We start from the raw sequence: 21,030 nt of genomic DNA on the forward strand, positions 1-21,030 counted from the left end.
TGTCCTAACATTTTAGACATGCTTGATAACGCTTTAAATTATATTTTGAAAATGGTAACATATCATAAATCTACAACATGGAAAATGCTTTTAATTTGATTCACTTCATCATTACAAAGGGCAACATGTCCTAAGGCAATTGTTGGTAGGTAAACTCAAATGTTCTGTTATTTTATTGACTGCAGTTCCTCCCGGCAGTCACGCCTCCTGTGGCAGGGTGGGGTCAGCGGAGGAGGCGGAGTCTGCTCTGAGGTGACGCTGCTTTTACTCATTTTTGTTCAGAGGACTGTCGGCCAGCAGCAGCAACAGCAGCAACAGCAGCACGGACAGAAGTGAGGAGAAAAAGTGTTCCTCCTGAAGAAAACGAGTCCCTGACCTGGAATAATTTACAGTGCTTCCGTGTGTTTCGACAGGTAATATGCTCTTAATTTGGGTTCACTTTCTCCAGCTGCTCATATTGTCTTTGTCACCGACGAGGTTCTTTTCAGTGTGAATACGTGTGTTAAATAAGTCTACATCGTGCTTAAAAGGCGTGAATGCTCATGTGGAATAATCTTTCATTACATTGTTCATCTTTTGCTTAGCTTGGTGAAAATCCAATCATGTATTTGGAGTTCATTTCCGCATGCCTCAAACTAGACGATACTGCCAACTGATACCGCTTGAGTGAAGCGCGAGCTCCCCAGGCCCCAAAAGTTTGCTTTCTTTCATGAAACATGTAATTTTACTGTTTTATTATCAAATTGACAGTTCTGCATAGTCATAACGATGTTTTTGCCCCCAGTATCGATCATTCAACTTGACGTCACTTGTCAATAGAGTCCCACTAGTGGTGTCTAATTATGCGCGTGCGTGTACCCTCGTGCGCGAGAGGCAGGTGAAGAGGCTTTTGCCAAACATTTAGCTTTTTCTTGACAACATTAGAGTTATTATCTAATTAGAGGTTACATAGTTTGTATCAATCTCACAGATAACATTGTATGGACACTTAACACGCTGGCAAACCGACAACAACGCTTTTATTGTTCCAGCTTTCTCAGAAAAACAAACGTAGTTGACATGATGTGATTAATCGAGTCAACAGCTTGATTTATGATCGATGAGTCCTTTGACAAATTGTTAATTAAAAGTGTCAAAGGTGAAATGGTGCCAATCCCTTAAATGTAGTTGTTTTAGTCCTCTGAAGACAAGTAAAATAACTTTTATTTCGATGTTGTACTGTTGGATTACAACAGTCAAGTACATATTAAGATGTCATGTCACCCATACAGGTCTCTCATTTAATAATTTAGGTTAATTAGGAGTTTAATGTAGTATAACAATCATTGTTCTTGAACTCAAACAACAGTAGCCTAAAAACTGCAATGAGGTCATTTTGCATGGGGGCGTAAGTTCCTGTTCCCTGGAATCTGTAATATATGACAGTGAATAATTAATCATATCCAAATGTTACTATAGTGCCCATCCACTCCCACACAGAGGATCATGCCAGCAGGGATGTCTCAAGGTGTTGCCAAATCTTCCATGATGTCAGTAGTTTGCAGATGCACCTGCATGACAAGATGGATCTTTTTCAATTTTAGTGTCCTCACCCAGCACCCATTTTAAATTATTTTTATCTCATCGGCTTTTGTCTTATGTGATTAAATTATTGGCAGTGTCCACAGCCCCCAAAATATACTACATGTTAGTCAAATTAGACACGGGGCACATTAGATTGAGAAGTTAAACAGCTTTGCTCTCTCTTGCACCATTAAACACTAATCACATTATCTATTGTCCTGTTGGAATAACCAGCGAGTAACTCCATGGGAAAGTGCCAAACAAGTTTGTAGCATCCAACTTGGTTCTAGCCCAACACGTCCAGCTGAGGCTGTTGAATGTGTGTCAGGTTGAATGCCAAAACTTCCTGCCATTCAGCCCCCCCCAGCCTGCCCTGGGTCTTTGTCATCCAGTGCAGCTGCAGATAGCACCCTGGTTGGAAAGCCGTCCCTGTCTGCCCTCAGGGAGGAGGGTGGTGGGAAGAGGGGGGGGCGACTTACTGTAGATGTCGTAGCTACAGCTGCGGTGGCACTGTGATAATCCACCCCCCCCCCCCCTCCTGCTTAATTCCCTGATACTGTCCTACATTAGAGGAGCAAGAGGCCAGGAGATCCTTCAGTGCATATATAGGTCTACAATTTGCAAAAGGGATTACCGTATGGCATGACCTCTTTGTTTAGCATTTCTCTTTTCTGTTGGTTCACTTCCCTCGTCTCTGTTCGGCGGTGCCTGACTGAGGACTTAATTTTCAGCGGCTCAGTTACAGCCACTCAGAGCGCACGTTGTGTGACCCGCTCTGTTTGCATAGCACCCTGCCTCTGTGTTTTACTGTTCCCATGGAGAAGGGGACGCAGAGAGATAGCGTTTCCTATCAGCTACGATAGGGGTCTTTGTGGTTGCAGTCAAAGGGGAGGGGGGTTGTGACCGCAGTAAAACCTTCTTGGGGTTAACTTTCACGGGCTTCAGAGGAAATCTTCACGTGACAATGCTGTCAAGCTAAAGAAAGTTGAGTCTCTTTGTTCAGGATGAATACAATTATTAACTAGCTAAAGCTGTGACCGAATACAAAAAGTCAGATACTTCTAGTAGAGCACAGTATAATGCTGAGTAAGTAAAGCTGGCACTGCCCAGCCGAACCATACCCTTGACATTCACCAAAATAAATTATTTACCTTCCAACAGTTCCCTTGGTTGGATAAAACGAGGACAAGAAAATGTCCCTTCATTAAAATGTCGAAGGCCTAATGGCTGTTTCTTCCCATCAGTCGCACTTAAAAGCTGTGTGAATGTCTGCCAGGTTTCAAGTCTTTTCAAAGATCTTTCCAAAACACCCATGCATCAGTCTAAGGACATGCTGGAAATAGAACCCTGCTGCTTTCCTCATGAATCTATTACCTTTTGATAATTTTTTCATAACCAAGCCGTGTCCAAGCAGGGAGGGAGGGAGGGAGGGAGGGAGGGAAATGGATTCCAGCGCTGACTCAAAAGACAAAGTTTTCACAGTTGGTTGATTTGGCAGAGTCGTACTTCTCAGCATAGTGACTCTGATGAGTCCTGTGGTGTCTGCTTTTCTTCTTCTCCTCCTCACTGTCCCTTAATTACACTTCTATGAGAGATTGAGGACAGCTTGGGTGTGGTTGAAACAGAATCACCAGGGAAGCTCGATATGCAACATTTTGAACGTCAACATCTCACTGAAGAACATTTAGCATGCCGTTGTCGCTGTTGAGTAATAATCTCATAGCTTGATTGTTATTCTTGTTTTGTGGCTTTTGTAGGATTTCATGCTCTCTTGGGTTGAGAAAGTTGTGCAACCCTGGGGCCTGTGCATACTTTACAAAACATTGGATAAACTAAAATATGCATGGGTGTTTAAGACCATTTGTCCCTCCTTCGTTTTATTCCTCCCGTTTGTTTTAAAAGGTTTTCACCAAGAGAACGACATATGACATGACTGTTGTCAGACTAAATGTTTTACAATGCTAGCTCAACTCTTCAAATATTTAGATTTGATGTTTCTTTTGACCTCTGCCAAGGAGGTTTTGTTTTGGCCCGCTTTGTCCGTATGTTTGTTATGTCTGTCAGCAGGTTTAGGAAAAAATGACGATCACAATTTTCAAGAAACTTGATGTCAGGATTAAGCATGGGCCTAGTAAAGAGTATCTTTCTAAATATGGAGCGAATCAGAAACCGTCGGCAAATTCAAGGATTGTTTTGCTTCTGTTAACATGTGCAGCATAGATGTGGTGTTTGAAGTTTGGGTCCCAAATTGGAAACGTAATGTAAATACCCTCTCAATTAGGAACAGATCAGAAACAACTATCATGTTGTTTAAACACGGAATAAAACAAAACGCATCTTCTCTTTAAGTTGCTTTACCATTCAGACTAAACGTTCATAAACACAAATAGTTGGAATAACATTCTTTCCAAATCGGAAAATGGAAGGTTTAAGCTTAATGTTGCTTTTAGATGTGGTTTTCATAAAGAAAGCAAACCGTGTCTTGAACTGCTTCCAGGTCAGCGTTGTATTCTTAAGGGTCCCTTTAGACTTTTGCCCTTCTCTCCAAAGCAGCCCCCTCCCGCTCCCTCGTGCCTCTAATCTCCCTGAAAAATTAATCATCTGTCACATCTCCTCAGTGCTCAGCCGCACACCGATGCGTAGCAGTCAGTGGCAGTCCACAAATAAAAACCCTGTCAGGCCTTTTAAACGGGGCTTTGGACGTGGTGTTGTCCAGTGAACACACAGGGCCGTCTTGATGTGCTTCAGCCTTTTTGGATGCATCCAGTGGGGACACTTGAGAACCGGTTTCCTTGTCACTGTGACAGCAGTCAATGGGACAATGCGGCTACTCTTTTCCTCTCTAGCCCAAACAAAGTAACACAGAGGCTCTCTGTGCTGTATCAAAGACTAAGTTCATCCTCTTCCTTCCTACCGTCCCAAACAACATGGAGAGAGCGGCAGCATCCTGCTTACTGTAAGACCAAATCACTTTGCTCAAAACTATCCTACTCTAGTGACTGGGCTTAACATAATGCATTTAAATTGAAAGAATGAGGAAATGAAGCCATTCGATTGTTATATCTTTATGGTGTATTTATTGTTCTTGTGATAATCTTTGGACCGACTTCAGTTCCTCCCACTTTGTCTGATATGCGATGGACAGTTTGGTGAACTTTTGTTGTGGGCCTTCCAAATGAGTGTTTATTGTCACAAAGGGGTACACCCCCTTTTACTCTTTCTCTGCTTCTATGTCAGCTTTATGTAATGTGATCCCCCTCTGCACTTAGGCACCTCCTCCGAGACAGCTCACGTTTCCTTTGATTCACTGTGAGATCCCACAGGGAGTAAACAGCCTCACACACACAGTACTGCATCCACTGGCTTAATTCAACTAATTAAAGTAGCTGCAATGAATCAACCGACAGATCTAGGGCCATTATCCATTCCGCTGCTTATTTTATTCATTGGCATGCTGGCTGTGGCCGACTTGTGTTGTTGGGAATGTTTCCAGACCAGGCAAGGAAGGCACATTTTAGAGAAAATCATTTTGTGTGTTGCTGAAGTGCGCAGCAGCAGCAGTATAACATTGTCTTTTCTTTGTCTGTGGGGCTCCTGGCATGCTGTGATGTTGCTATGGTCTGGATTTGATCAACTGCCTGTTCCACTCAATTGACAGCTCTGGACTTGAAGCGGTGTTGTTCCTGAACTCAGCGCAGGACACAATACACAATAGTTTTGCATCTACTAACTACTTTAGTTGGACAATATATCGTCCCAGAAATAACTGAAATACATTTGATTATTGAGCATTTTTCCACTAATGCGATGGGAATATAACGACAAATTATTTCTAAGAATTTACATGGGAATTGGAATTTCATTCTTTTTAAATACCTTACATAAAAAAAAAATCAAATAATAAACACGCAAAAAGTCTTTATTTTTCTTTATTATCATGTTGGCTAAAATGTATGGGAGAAACATGCAAAATAAAACAACAAATAATATTAAGGTCTGAAAAAGATCATGTACATATAAAGTAAAAAACATAAAAATGGTTGAGGTCATCATATCCTTTAATCGTATGTTAAGATAACATCTCTATATTATCTAAATCTAACGTTAAAGTGATTAAGAGCATCATTTCCCAATATCGTACGTTGATAATTAATATCATATTTATTTGTTTAGGCCATGTCCATATATGGTACAATAAGTCCATAAAGTGATTGCCTTGATATCTATTTACAGTATGGAGGAACAGCTGTGAAAGTACAGCATCTCCTCATAAACGTCCCCTCTCTGACCAGAAGGCCCAGCCGTGTGTGAGTCAGATAATGTTGACCGCCACTTCCTGTCACCCACCACAATAAATCCATTAGGTATGCACCACTTCACATCCTCTCTTTATTGATTTATAACAAACAGTTAGCCCCTGCTGCCTCCAGTACACTGCCATAACGGATATTGTTGGAGGAGTGGGGGATACTGGACTTGGGGTTTGGGGGCCAGGAAGGTTTGCTGGCGGTGTAGAGCTGTATCCCATCGGGACAGCTGGACCCCACTCTGGGGATGCAGACAGAGAGCGCAATGTCAAGTGAGGAGGCTCAGCTGGCTGCACTGGCCCTTTACTGTCAGGAGGATTGGGCTGTGTGAGTGCAGTGTTGTGTTAAAGTCATCTGGGGAGTGAGAGGAGTGTGTGTTGCCCATCAGGGGACATACATGTGAAAGGGTGTGTGCATGTGGGAGCAGCCCACAGTTGATCTGTGCAGATGGTGCAGGAAGCTTTACGATGTGTGGAAAACATAATCTGCTTTATTTGCATGTCAGTCAAAACATGACATGAGCAAGCATGTTAGAAATCACAGACCATCAGATGAGGTCATGTTTCTACAACAAAGTCGTAATGTTCTGACCTGGATGAGTATTTGCAACATAGACACAAAATATGTTTTGTTTGAGAAGTGGGATAAAGGATGCAACACTTTTCTATTTGGATGAGAGTTGGTATTGATACCACTTTCATTGGCACAATAAATATGAAGTTACCACGGGGTGGTAGCTAGCTTAGCTTTGATTTTAATAATGAGAAGTTGTAGTTGTACAGAACTTTTTCATTGAGGTTTTAGTATTTTGTACATATATAACTAAAAAAGTATATATAATGGGTTTAAGCTAGGTGATTTTGGGTGTATTTTGTTTTCACAAGCTGCACAAACCTGTTTCTAATCGTTATGCTAACTATCTACTAGTTCTAGCTTGAATGACAGATGTAAGAGTGGTATCAATGTTTCGTTTATATCTTGGCAAACTTATCAATAAGAGTATTTACCAAAACATGGACCTATAACTCAACACTTGTGTGCCGGCTTTATCTTCACAAGTAGGCATGTAAAAGCCCACCAGCGCATAGAAGAAGAGCCCGGTGGCATGTTATTTACACCTCTGCCTGCCTAAAAGGCATGAGGCTGGATAACAAATCACTGCAAACCCTGTAATGAATGTTCGGAGCCACTCTGGGATACAACCAGAGTAGATCTCCAGCCCCCTGGGCCTCTTCCCTGACCCGAATCATTCCTGCTGTGATGCAAAGAGCAGCTTAGGCCAGCAGAGTAACAAATCTGTGAGTGTTTTGCAGTTTGAGTTTTTTACATAGTTTCTTAATCATTGAGATGATTTACTGAGGAGAATTACGTGTCAGAATCTACAGTTTACCTCCTTTAGCAATTAGGTGTATTCAGCCTCACCCTGTTCACTCACACACCCACACACTCTGCTGCCACACCCTTGTTGGGAGCCTGTCACTGCTGGGGAGGCACTCCCTGTCTGACTTGCCTGAGGGGCGGGGGGGGGGGTGAATAGTTTCTCATGATTGAGAACAGAGTTGCTCATCCATTGTCGGAGCAGACCTTTGCTCATAGTATCTTATTAGTTTCGGGGATATACAAGTGAGTAATGAGGAGGTTACAAGAGTTTAGTGTCAGGGGGGTGAAACAGCGTGCACTTTCTGCAGCGCAAGATTTACGCGTCGACACGGAACATATGAATACACTACATCAGTGTGGAATGTCACACCAGCGTTTCAACATCGGGTGCTCAACAGTATCCATCTCTGCTATTCTGTCGCAACTCGCTCACTGGCAGCTTTCACTGTACACACATTCCTGCTTAACTGTGCAGGTTTTTTTTAGAAAGAAGCCCTCTAAAGTCATCCACACAGATAGTGGGAACTGATGTGTGTAAGAGGTGGTCTTTGAAGAGTAAACAGTGCAGCTTCCATGTTTTTGAGCGTTTGTGTCGTGGTAAAGACGGTTATGGAGCAATGTACAGTGAAAGTGAACGGATGCATCACTCATTAACTGGAAGAGAGCAAAGTCCAGTCAGAAGTACACAATACAAGCAACGGCTTTTAGTCATACTGAACAATGGAGGAGGGATCGGCAAATAAGCCTTGACACTCAGTTTTACATATACAAAAAGAAAATTGAATCTTTGTTTTTTTTAAATCAAAGCTTTGAGTTATCTTGTTCCACTTTCGTGGCTTGGAGCTAAGTCATGAGCATTGCGGGGAAGGAAAGAAAAAACCAAATGATGAGGAAAAAACTCAGCAGGCAACAGCACTTATCAGCCAACCAGCCAGCATGGCTTCAAACATCAGATGGGTCAGCAGATAAATACCCCCACAGTACATTGCCTGAGCAGAGTTTCGGTAACCTAGGCGATATGCAGGGCGTGTCGCGGCATTGCAACAGTTGGATGAACCCGCTGCCTCGCCCAGGGAAAAAAAGACTACACAAACACTGCCCCTGATTTACAAAGAAAAGGAAAGCTCTGTGGAGACACGCTGTGTACAAGCTCGAAAAACAGAAAGTCATGCAGGCTTTGTTTTTATATTGGTGTGCCTTCAGCAGTAGATCATTTATTACGCTGAACTTAAATCTGGGGTGTGTCAGATTTAGTGTGTTTTTGATTGGATAGATACAGTTGCTTAGTATCTTGATGAACAATCCTCCGTGCTTCGGTTGAAAAGAGGCCACACCTTTTTAGTTAGAACTAGAGATACACCGTAAGCACAGTTTCTGTCTCATGAGTCAGTGCATTGGGGGGAAGGTAGCATGTAGCTGCAAGCTCAGACAGACCTCTGGGGCCTGGTCCTGCAGGATCTTGTGCCAGACTGGCTACTGCTGAAAGTCTCTCTGCTGCACCCTGTGAAGGGAGCGTTAGATAAGTGGACATGTAGGTACCAAAAGAACATATTCAGAGCAAATGCATATTGTAATTACGCAGGCCCAAAAACCATGTGGGGACTTGTCTAGCCTAATCAAATATCAAAGAGAGGACAGACAACCTAATGAGGAACATGCAGAGCACACACTTATTGTCATGGTTTTCCACCACAGCTCGAAGGGGAGAACAAGTGGGCGGGTCTAGCCGAGGTACTGAACATTACACAACACGTCCTTACGCAAACCCAGAGGGCAAAAAAGATTAGGGAGTGGCGCCTAACATCATGAAGAGTTCCAGTGTAATGCTGAGGGACCAAGCCGTTCAGCTTTGTACAAATTCCTGTCCTCCAAACCCATCGATCAACTCTGATTACAGCCCTTACTGCACCTTTAGGTTGTGCTACCGTGAGGGAGTTTGCATGCAAGCTCAGGTAAAGGTGGTCATTTGGGGGTTTATGGCTCTTTTTGTGCAACACAGCAGCTTGACGTTAGGATTAATATCCCTGAACTTTTTATTACCTCTGTCAGTTGGCAAGTTTATGAAAACACTACTGAGTTGATTTTCATTGGTGGAAGGGTGTAGCAGGGACAAGTAACAACAACCCATTCAATATAGGAGTTGAAATAAGTGTGCTTCATTCATGTGGTGTAAACACATTTGTTTTATGGGTAACGCACAATGATAAAAGCCCAACTAGTCTGAGCAACAACTCTGAAACTCCCATTCACTTTTTGTCTGAATGCTCGGAGCAATAAAAGACAACACCTCTTCTTTGTAGCCTACATGATGTTTCCATATTATAACTTAAAGCTCTTGAGCACACTGAAGTCGTAAAAACAATTCTCCTCTTTTAGAATGGTACCAGCCAAGGCCTTTTTACAGGCCTTGGTTGAGGTATCTCTGATAGCTGTTTTATTGAGAATTGAAGAAGGAACATAACTGTAGACGCTTATTTCATGGAATCATGTTGTAAGCTGTCATGGCCACCTTTCTAACATTTCAGTCTATGTTGAAGCCTTTTGTTTGTTGACCATGAAGAGCATTCCTGCAGAAATCCGCAAATACCAAACTTGTACATGTACAGTACAAAGACTCACACGGACACACATCCTGTCAGTTACCGAAAGACATCTGAAAACACTTGTGACCGGCACAGTGGATGCATTGTACTGCATCTGTCATATATGTTGCACCCAGAGACAGGCGGCCATTAGGAATGCAGATTTCTCTGTGATGAGAAGAGGGTTTATGTGTTGGGTGACATTCAGCCTGCAGACAGGCCACAAAACATGGTCTGACATAACAGGGTATTTTTGGCCCTTATAACAATGTCTAGGGATTGTCTTCATTTTAAGGCGATTAGAACATGAGAAGAGGACATTGTGTGAAAAAAAACATGGCGATTACATTTAGTTACAGCTAAAAGGTAGAAATGTTTGATCACATTTTTGTGACATATTTTCCTAAAGGAACAACATGGTTTGCCTTATCTTCACTGAATATTCTTTACAAGTCTGGGATTCGCACTTTGCATCGGAGTTGCATGCATTTAAGTACATTCCCATTTAAGCGTGGTTAAAAAAGAGATACAGTAAGATATCCTGGTGAGGATTGAATACATGAGTTAATGTAACGAGAAGAATTGTATTAGAAGTTAGGTGGTGCAGACCAAACTTGCACCAACAAGTAGCGTGGCCGTTACGCAATCTGCAGCACTGTTTAATTAAAACTCAACGAGATGCCTATAAAAAAGACCCAGGAGGCAGGTCAGTCTTACAGATGGTAGAATTGGACATAAGACAAACGGAAGTAAAATGTCAAGTTGCAGGAACTTAAAGAGGTTTATTGGTGTGAGAAAAGGAGCTTGCTCACTGTCTGTACACACGCACTCTCCCAGCGGTGTAGAAACCTGACGAGCAGGTTCCTCATTGCGTCAGCAGCAGGCTGCTCCCACAGCTATATGGGCAGGGGCCGGGGTGAAAGGTCACTGTGGCTGCCTAGCATTCCTGACTTACAGCTGTCTCTCTGCCCACTCCGCCTCCCTCTCCCATGAGCCTCTGCTGCCGCTCCGTGTTGTCATCTTCAGGTCAGGGTGCACGGCAGGGAGCGGGGGGGGTCATCTGCTGAACTGCCATACTCGGGTTGCATTTAAAAACCGAATGACAGCATTGTGTGAGGAGGCAGACACCTTGCTGGAATATTAATGTATTAATGGGGAGAGGCAGGCGTGTAAAGTTAATCCTTGTTATAGAAAAAGATATGACTCTCATATTTACCTGTTTTTGTGTTTCAGGTTCGCTCCATCGTTGTGACGAATACTGGAGGCAAGGATGGCAATGCATAGTAAGTATCTCACAATTCAGCTATTAAAACATTTGAAAGTCTGTGTCTTTTAGTCTTAATTTTATCTTCCCACATTTCTGCAAATAAATATATAGTGATTTAAAGATTTTTTTAAACTAGTCGATAAGAGAAATAATTGCTCACTGATCATCGCTTATTTGACACATGAATCTCCCGCCCCTGACACACAAGCAGCGGTTTGATTGGCTAGAGCTTGTACTGGCATATGATTCGATTGGCTGACGCTTCTGCCGAGGCTTCAAAAGTTGAACATTGCTCAACTTTTCCAGCGAGCCACGCCAGCAAAGCTCCGCTTCGCTACCCACAATGCAGTTTGGCGAAAAGTGACGTCACCCCATTCAAAGTGAATGGTGAAGCTTTCAACGCACGCCGCTGTGTGGACGGGTCGTAAAATACATTTAAAGATATTAGCTTGAGCTTTGAGTAACTTCAATGGACATGTTACAATATTTTCTGACTTTTTTTTATTGATCAAACAATTAAATGTTTAATCAGGAAATAATTGGCAGACTAATCGATGATTAATAGTATCAGTAGTTACAGCCCTACATGCATTTTCAAGTGAATTTGTTTGCCTGTATCACCTCATTTTACAAAGCAGACTTGTTTCTTTGATCATGACCTTTCCTTCTTCCAACTATTGTTTTCAGATGTTTTATATTGAGGTCACTTCCTTATCACATTCAACAACGGAAGGTTATTTTTGCAGCAGGGTTCCTTTTTAATTTGATGCAGAAATTAAACCGTGGTACACTGGCAATGTTTTTCATTAAAACCCTCTGTCCATGATGATAAAACATGTTATTAAATTAATCTGAACCATCACTTCCCACAATGTTTCCCTTTCTGCAGTGTATGAGGCCGATGGCACGTCAAAGGTGACGCAGTGGCAAGATACGATGTATGGCCTCGACTCGGGCATCCAGTCTGGAGCTACTACAGTGAGAGACGACGGCGATTACAGCTCCTCCAAGCACGTCACCACGACCACCACCACCGTCATGTCGGAACAGCCCGGTAAGAAAATGAGCCAGGGCTAACCCAGCATGATGCTTTTCCTCAATCACATGTAGCCTGTGATCTCATCACCTATGTATCCTCTTCTTCTCTTCAGTGGATACTCACTTCACCAGAGCCCAGCGTGTGCGTGCTGCGATGTTCCCAGAGACAGTAGAGTCAGGCACCACCATCGTGTCCACTCAGATAGACCCGTCCCAGATGACCAACGTCCAGCGGCTGGCCGAGCCCTCCCAGATGCTGAAGATGGCCATCATCCACCTGATCAACTACCAGGACGACGCCGAGCTGGCAACACGCGCCGTGCCCGAGCTCACCAAGCTGCTCAATGACGAGGACCAGGTGAGCGTCACACAGTCAACCTGGAATAAGTGCATTGGTCAAATGCCATATTGTTTATTACATTATTAAAGATCTAATGAGTCCAATTGAATGTATTATCAATGCATTAACTGCAAATAGCTATTCCTCAATCCAACTAAAGCAGATTTTCAGTTTAAAGGAATCTAAACCAGCAAAATGACCATTTGTGTATCAATTACAAGGCCTGTGTTATGTACAATTATTTTAGCAAACTCACCTCAACGATGAACAAAGAGTCTAAAAACGGTTAACCAAAGGTCTTTATTCAATTGTATACGCATTTCTTCACCAACGCAAGCATTTTTGCTAAAATCTTGCTATTTATGATGCTTGTGTTGTAAAAGCTTAACGCTTCAAAAATACTGAAATGAAAAAAGCTATTGAGTTATTTGAGAGTATGTACACAGATGTTTTTTTGTAGCTGCACACATTTATTTAAATTCATCAAGACTACTAATTTTTTTCATTGTGAAGGGATGTGAGACAAACAACGTTTTCCTTATGAATTCAAGTTAACATCGGTTGAGTAATTTATACACAAATGGTTATTTTATTATCATTGCTATTGAAAATCAAATATTTCGTCATTTAGAAAAAATGTGATGGTCATTTGAAGGCATCGTTTAGAATGTTATCATTTTTAATTCAAATTTCTAATAGCATTAGCATTGAAATCAGACACTTCTAATTGCCTGGAATATTTTCCATCCATAATAAAAATGAACTCTTCCCCTCTGTTCAGGTGGTGGTCGGAAAGGCTGCCCAGATCGTCAACCAGCTGACACGCAAGGAGGCGTCTCGGCGTGCGATGATGCAGTCCCCACAGATGGTGGCAGCGGTGGTGCGGGCGATGCAGAACACCAGCGACATGGAGACGGCAAAGGCCACAGCCTCCATCCTCCACAACCTGTCCCACCAGAGGGAGGGTCTGCTCTCCATCTTCAAGTCTGGAGGCATCCCCGCCCTGGTCCGAATGCTCAGGTACGCCCAGACAAAGAGATAATGGGTGTTATTTCAGTCACTTATTACTTTGACCCTCGTTGTTGTCTTCAATGTTAGTATATGTTGCAAAAATGTACATTTTCTTAGATTTCAGGTATGCAAAGTAAACTTTTCCTAAAACACTTTTTTGTTTGATTTAGAAAATACCTTTTTGGTTTTGGCAAATGAGATTCAAAGCAAATGTTTCCATTTTGTAAGTTTTTTTTTTTAACCAAATCCTTTTTCAAATATGCAAACACCGACATTGAACTGCATTGTAAAGTACCCAAAGATGACTTTAAAGATATAGAAGAGACACAATTAACACAACACAATTTTGTACTGACTTTACCAGAAGAAAACCCTTATAGAATACAAATAATGCTAATTTTGACATCAGAAATAGCCTCATGATCCTCCTGTCCAAATACCACCTTTTCTCTCGTGGAGAACCTTCTGTTTCTGCCACTGTCTAATCTCGTTCAAGCATATTCTGTGAGTGTGTTGACTGCCATTATGGACAATGTATGAGATTGCACAATGAAGTATGACAAAATGAGGTTCAATAGGAGGACAGTAAACATCAAAGCTACTTACAATTATTCATTACATTGGAAGTGATATTTTATCTAACAGTAGGACATTTATCCTTTACGTACGGCCACTGGACAAGCCTTTCCGTCTTTGATACACCGTTAACCCCTCTGTTTCCCTCCCTCAGCTCTCCCATGGAGTCTGTGCTCTTCTACGCCATCACCACGCTGCACAACCTGCTGCTGCACCAGGAAGGAGCCAAGATGGCCGTCCGTCTGGCCGACGGCCTGCAGAAGATGGTTCCCCTGCTGAAGAAGAGCAACCCCAAGTTCCTGGCCATCACCACGGACTGTCTGCAGCTGCTGTCTTACGGCAACCAGGAGAGCAAGGTGTGTATTAGCCAGTACATATCTTACTTCATACCTGCAAAGTTCTGTAACCTGAGAAGTTGCTAGGCTTGTTTGGCGATGTGTTTCTGTTTTGGGTGTGGCATGTGAACAGAACTGCTGGCACGGTGAGGTTTAGGTGTGGTTATTGCGGTGATGATTTACTGATCTGCCCGAACAGCTTTTGTCAGATTTTGTTCGCTTACACAATCCCCCCCTCTCTCACAGCTGATCATTCTGTCCAACGGGGGTCCAGAGGGTCTCGTTCACATCATGAGAAACTACAACTATGAGAAGCTGCTGTGGACCACTAGCCGTGTGCTGAAAGTGCTCTCTGTGTGCCCCAGCAACAAACCCGCCATTGTAGAGGCTGGTATGTAACACATGTTCCCTGTGTAGACGCACACCTGTGTGTAGGCGCACAGGTGTGGGGACTTTATGTCAGCGCTTCATGAAGACAACAATAATGAGATGTTGCTGAGGGATCTAACCTGTGTGTTCCCTGCAGGTGGGATGCAGGCTCTGGGGAATCACCTCCAAGGCTCCAGCCAGCGTCTGATGCAGAACTGTCTGTGGACGCTCAGGAACCTTTCTGATGCCGCCACAAAGCAGGTATGAGTCCACACCCACTTCTACTTTGTTGTTCTTTCTAAAATAATTCTCTGTTTTGATGAAACTGAAAATGATATGCTGCTGAGACACAAGAAAGCTAATTTTTCGCAGGAAAAATGTTCAATGTCCAGGCAAGAGTATCCTTTGGTGCATTTATGTCATTGTACTCCAATAATAAAATACATAAAGAACAAGGCAAGGGCTGCACGATATTGAAAAAAACTGACATTGCTATCGCAATGTCAGTTTTTTTCAATATCGTGCAGCCCTTGCCTTGTTCTTTATGTATTTTATTATTGGAGTACAATGACATAAATGCACCAAAGGATACTCTTGNCTCGGTCGGGAATCGATGGCTATTACTTTTCTCATTCATAACTTTCATAATTCCAGAGATACATCCCATAATACATCACATTTTTAACATTTGAACTTTAACATTGAGCAGCGTTAACTAGAGTGTGTGATGTCACAGCTAGAGTGGAGGACAGCTTGAAATTTGCATTAATATATATTTTTTAAACTGCCATAATTCCCAAACCCTACATTCCTGAGACATAATTTATCATGACAAACGTAGGAAAACATCTCGTAGCTTGAAAAATGACAAATAATTAAGCAAAATAATTAAACAAAATGCTTTTTGAGGGCATGAAGTGACAAAAACGTTCAACATTCCTCCATTAAACCCCATTGTAATTTCAGGCAGATATTTCCTCACGGCAGCAGCCGGACACCTTTAGTTAAACTGCCAAAAAGGCCACATTATTAACCCGAAACTACACAAAAATTACACTTCAGATACTCAACTTCCTTGACATGCTTCACGTTTTGAAATTTCACAGATATCTGTTACGGTTCTTCCACAAAACGCTCACAAGTAAGAGGTTCATCTCTCATTCAGAACAGTGAAGCCTTTGAAGTCTAGGTACCTCGTTAGCTCAACTATAAACACCTGTGCAATGGAACACGATGATGTCATCACTCCAACTGACATGCTCAGAGCAGCAGACTTCAGATAGCAGTGTGCAAACAGTCCAGCCGTGAAGACATTTACAGGACAGTTTTGAGATTTCTTCAAATGCCGTTGCCATGGCAACACAATGCTCTTCTTGAAACACGGTTTTCTCATAACTTCAGTGAAAATACTCCAAACAGCCCAAAACTTCACAGGTTTGGTAACGATGCAGCCATCAACTTATCTAAGCGTATTATGGGGTGTCATCAAATGCCGTTGCCATGGCGACAGATCATTCGCCATCAAGTTAGTTCAGAAGTTTGCAGTTCAAATATTCTGCTGCTTTTCCAAGCCTTTTTACTTTCTTTTCTTCTCCCATCACACATTCAAGCCCCCAGTGTTCATGTATCATTTCAATCTAAATTCTTCACTTTCTTCTTACACATTACATTTCAGCATAGCAGTTTAGGGCCAGCTTTTCAGCATAAAGCATTCCCACTAGCAATTTCTTCAGGAATTGCATTCTCTAGTTACACCTACTGTACATTTTTTAAATTGGGCTCTATTGTGCTTTTGGGGGGTTTTCCCTTTCCTGTAGTGTGTTTTATAGGTTTAGGTGCATGTAAATGGTCTGCAAAGGCTAACATCCCAAAGTCTCCTCCAGAGGGAGTTTCTCTTCCACACCCCCCTAACCCCTGCCTGAAATGCCTCCAATGGACTCCTTTGTTTACTTCTGTAACATAGTGACATGACTGTGTAATACTCACACTTCTATTGGCTAGCGCTCCGACACATTGTACGTGATAGCTAAGGGATGGCACATGTCATGTACTGCAAGTTTAAAAAATTGCACAATTTTAATTTAAAAGAGGCCCTCTTTTGCTTTTTGCAGTTGCGCTTCCTGTAGTGTGTAAGGTATTTGTGCATTTAAATGGTCTGCTAAAGCTAAAATCCCAAAGTTTCTGGACACCTTTGTTTACTTCCGTAACATGGTGACATCACTACAGTTCACCCATGCTCTTATTGGCTAGCGCTCCAACATATTTTATATAATAGACTAATGGGCAGGACATCTCTAAGTGGTTGACCAATCACAACAGAGCTGGCCAGCTAACTAATCAGAGCAGACTGGGCTCTGGTTTCAGACAGAGGGTGAAGAGAGGTGCTGCAGCACAGGCAGTATGAGGAAAATAAAGAGCTTTTTTAACATTAAAGCATGGAAACATAGTAGTTAAAGACAGTAGAAAATGAGCATAATAGGGCCCCTTTAAAGAAAATACTAAATGTATTCAATTGGATTTCGTTCTTAAAAATACCTGCACAACGAGAAGGATTGTATTTTATTTTGAAGTGGGATTAAAGGGGTAATTGGCGTGGATTCAACAACAATATTACATTTAGATCTATGGTTAATTCTTTACAAACAACTTAGGTTGATAAAAGGACAAAAAGTTGATTCAAACCAGGGATGGATGATTCAACACTTGGATTGGATGAGTAAAGCAGTAGGCATAGTGCAGTTACTGAAAACAGAGAACTAAAACATTTGTGAAGAACCGTTTTAAACATAGACGTGATAACATTTCTTTAAACGATAACACACACAAAAAGTGAAAGGGGAGGCACCAGAAGAAAATAATCCAGTAGTACATTTGGGTCAATAGAGTGGTGCAGTGACGAGTCCTAAAACCCGGAAGTGAGTTAGCATTTTACCACTACGGGTTCCCACGTCTCAGAGTCAATGGGATTTCTCCATAGGATTTTGGAAAATAGCTCAAAATAAGGTCTCTGGTTGACACAAATGTAAGAGACGGATCACGTTTTGTCCTACAACATTAAATAATAATCAGTAGCAGTGACCCCACTGTCTGTGTCTGATAAACGATGGTTGTTACTGAGTGGCTGAATAGGACTACAGAAGTTGTCGAGGACGTTGTACGTCATTACACTGAACACGTAAACACTCCCGCTAAATTTGTTTGCCCTGTTCTGCTTGAAAGCAAGTACTGTACCTGCGCTCATGCAAACTGTTAAAACAAAAGCTTCAACTTGTACAATTTTGAATCTGTATTTTTGAATATCGATCTTAAGTTGGCGTGACTTGAAGCAGCGATCCCGCTGTAGTTCGTTTATAGCATAACGTTAGCATTTGGCTTCTGGCGATTAGATTTATGATTCGAAAATTATAAAAGTAGGGTCGAGGACATTTTAGGTTTAAAGGAAATTACAATTCCTCTAAAATATAGGTGAAAAGTGTATCAAACGTCACAACTTCAGAGGAAGAAAGGCATCATATGTGTACAGCATCCACAAATGTTTTTCTTTAATCTGCCTAAAATAAAAAACAAACATTCTGGAGGCAATGTGGCCATACAGATGCACATATCTCCTGTCGTTGTCTAAAAATAGAACCGTTCTGGGACAGAGTGATTTCAGTATTGAATGGGGTACTAGGATATTTCATCTCCTAGAAGTGTTCCATTTTATACGAGCAGTATAACTGAAGTGGTTCTGAAGAAAGACATTTACATAAAATATGAATAACATAAATATTTTGTAGGAATAAAACCAGTATCCTGCATTTATCACAACCATACGCATCACGTTTCTTTCCCATACACATGTCCTGTAATATAAAACTCCCACAGCACATAATAAGATATAGAGATTAAAAGCAAATAACATAAAGTAGCAAGTACATTAAACAAATCAATACCACTCATCCATGGATTCCAGGTCCAATGGAACCGGCTACCTCTCAAGGTTATTCCCCCAACAGGAGCGCATTCATTTACATCATTAATCCACAGAATAATATACAGAAAGTGAGATGCTCCTGACTCAGAAGTGATGCATCTTTTGGCGGCCCTAAAGCCACCAACAATAACTTTATACTTTGGGAGTACAGGTTCAAATCGGTCAAGCCCCCAACATTTTAATCGCAGGAGATTACTTCCCTTAATAACATTTTCCAAGAATATTCCCAATCTTCAGCGACCATGATTATGAAACCACAGAGACCTCAGGTACAGAGTTACCCCTCTCCTGTCTATGAAGGCTATTGTATAAGCCTCCGTGATGTCAGATAGTATTTTTAAATATATGTTTTGGATTTTAAAAGCCAGTATTTAGGTCTATCTAACCCGCTTGCTTTGACTGCATGAAACTACATTAAAAATCTACGGAAGAGTATTAGGGCCAGGCATAATGGTAAAAAAACAAATACATTTACTTTTGTATTTATTTATTTTGGCATTCCAAAAAAAGTAAACCGAATCAAATCTGAATGTCAACTTACAGTATATGCACTACTGCTAGGAGTTTTATTTTATTTAGTTCATGAAATGGAAAAAAAAAAGACCGGTTCCGGTTTATGCCTTAAACTATAATGAACGTTTTACTTTTTCGTGACATATTGTCTTGTTTTTCCCCTTCCCTGGCCCTAATAATCTTTGGTGAAAAACTACTGAATCACACCCTTTTTTTAAACCTTGATGATGTCCCAAAAGGCTTAAAGTTTTAAAATAGAAGTATATGATGGGAAACACAGCTTGTGGAAATCTCAAAGTTTATCCCATAAATCAGCTCAGCCTCATCAGTCTCCACTATGCTGTTTGATCATTATGTTAGCCTGTTACCGCCCCAAAAATATTTTATTTAAATATATATATATATTAGGGCTGGGCAAGTTAACGTGGTATAATCGCGTTGATGCATTAATGAACTAACGCTTACCATTTTTTATAACAATTATTAACCGTTTTTTAAATTAATATTACACAAACTAGATAAAACGTTAATGCCTTGGCAGTGGCAAATAGCTTTGGTTTTATATTTGATTTGATTGCATGAATTCATGTTTAAGTTGAGATTTACACATTTTGACTGATACTGTGTAAAGGGAATACTGCTGTTAAAAAGCACTTTTTTGAAAAAGTGTTTGCAAACCAAATGCTGCAAATGTGTTCATAGCAGTACTTAAAAGTGCAAAACACTACTTTTGAATTTTGCGCATAACAATTAGATTAATCACGATTAATCGCAAAAATCATGCGATTAATCGCAATTAAACATTGGAATCGTTGCCCAGCACTAAGTTATATACTGTATATCCTGTTATATTATAAAGAGGAACCATCTCAAAATAATGACTTAGCATCACAAAATTATGAAAAGCTTTCTCCATATTTTGAGACAATTATAATGTTCTATTCATTTTGACTTTGTATCTCATGTACCTTATTATTTGGAATTGATGGCTCATTATCATGACCTATCTCATTATTTGGACTTACTATCTCATTATTTTGAGTTAATACCTCATTGTTTTATTTGATACCTCATTATTTTGGCTTAATATCCCATCATTTCGATCAGTTAGTCAGATGAGAAAGTAAGTCATAATAATGCAATATAATTATTATAATGATTTACAGGGATTTGTTTCTCTCAGTGTAATGGGCTTCCACACTTTCTATGTTTCTTTTTACCTTGAATCGCGACCTTGGTAATTGGATTTACCTGAAATGTGAGTGACTCCCTCTTTAAGCAGCCCAAGGACGTGCAGCTGACACGGTATCGATCCGCAGGTATTACTCCTTCCTGCAGAGCCAAGGTGAGAGCGTCCATCAGGGAGAACAGATCAGCAGATATACTCTCTCTCTCTCTCTCTCTCTCTCTGTCTGTCTGTCTGTCTGTCTGTCTGTCTGTCTCACTCCCTCTCTCTTCATTACTCTCTTCCTAGCTGCTTATCTCTCTCACTCTTCCTCTTCCTCTCAGCTCTGACATGCAGATGCTCCGGCCGACAAACGGAGTCTTTGTTATTTCTCCTGGATGTTTGGACTTTCATAAAAGTTAAATAATCTTATTTCTGCTGTAAACCAACCTTACATGTAACACTTTAGCCTGAAGAAGCCTTTTAGTGACATTGAAGAGCGCGCTTTTGCTGAGGAGAGTTTGGATAGAGAACATTATTCCTTTTGCACGGATCTTTTCTACACTTTTCTGTCCTCCATTTATCTGAGACCAGTTTGCATCACGCAC

The 21,030-nt window shown here is 41.3% G+C and overlaps 1 protein-coding gene across 1 annotated transcript; it reads left to right on the plus strand.

Moving 5' to 3' along the window:
- Positions 1-267: 267 nt before the first annotated feature.
- Positions 268-15,059, plus strand: LOC104963198 (junction plakoglobin-like). Its single transcript, XM_010791764.1, has 8 exons — positions 268-413; positions 11,066-11,115; positions 11,989-12,153; positions 12,251-12,495; positions 13,259-13,497; positions 14,219-14,420; positions 14,646-14,790; positions 14,926-15,059. The coding sequence occupies exons 2-8, from the start codon at positions 11,103-11,105 to the stop codon at positions 15,033-15,035; spliced, it is 1,119 nt and encodes a 372-aa protein (XP_010790066.1). The 5' UTR covers positions 268-413; positions 11,066-11,102; the 3' UTR covers positions 15,036-15,059.
- Positions 15,060-21,030: the final 5,971 nt, after the last annotated feature.

The sequence above is a fragment of the Notothenia coriiceps genome, unplaced genomic scaffold (genome assembly GCF_000735185.1).
Source record: "Notothenia coriiceps isolate Sejong01 unplaced genomic scaffold, NC01 NC01_scaffold00035763, whole genome shotgun sequence".
NCBI classification, from domain to species: Eukaryota; Metazoa; Chordata; class Actinopteri; order Perciformes; family Nototheniidae; genus Notothenia; species Notothenia coriiceps.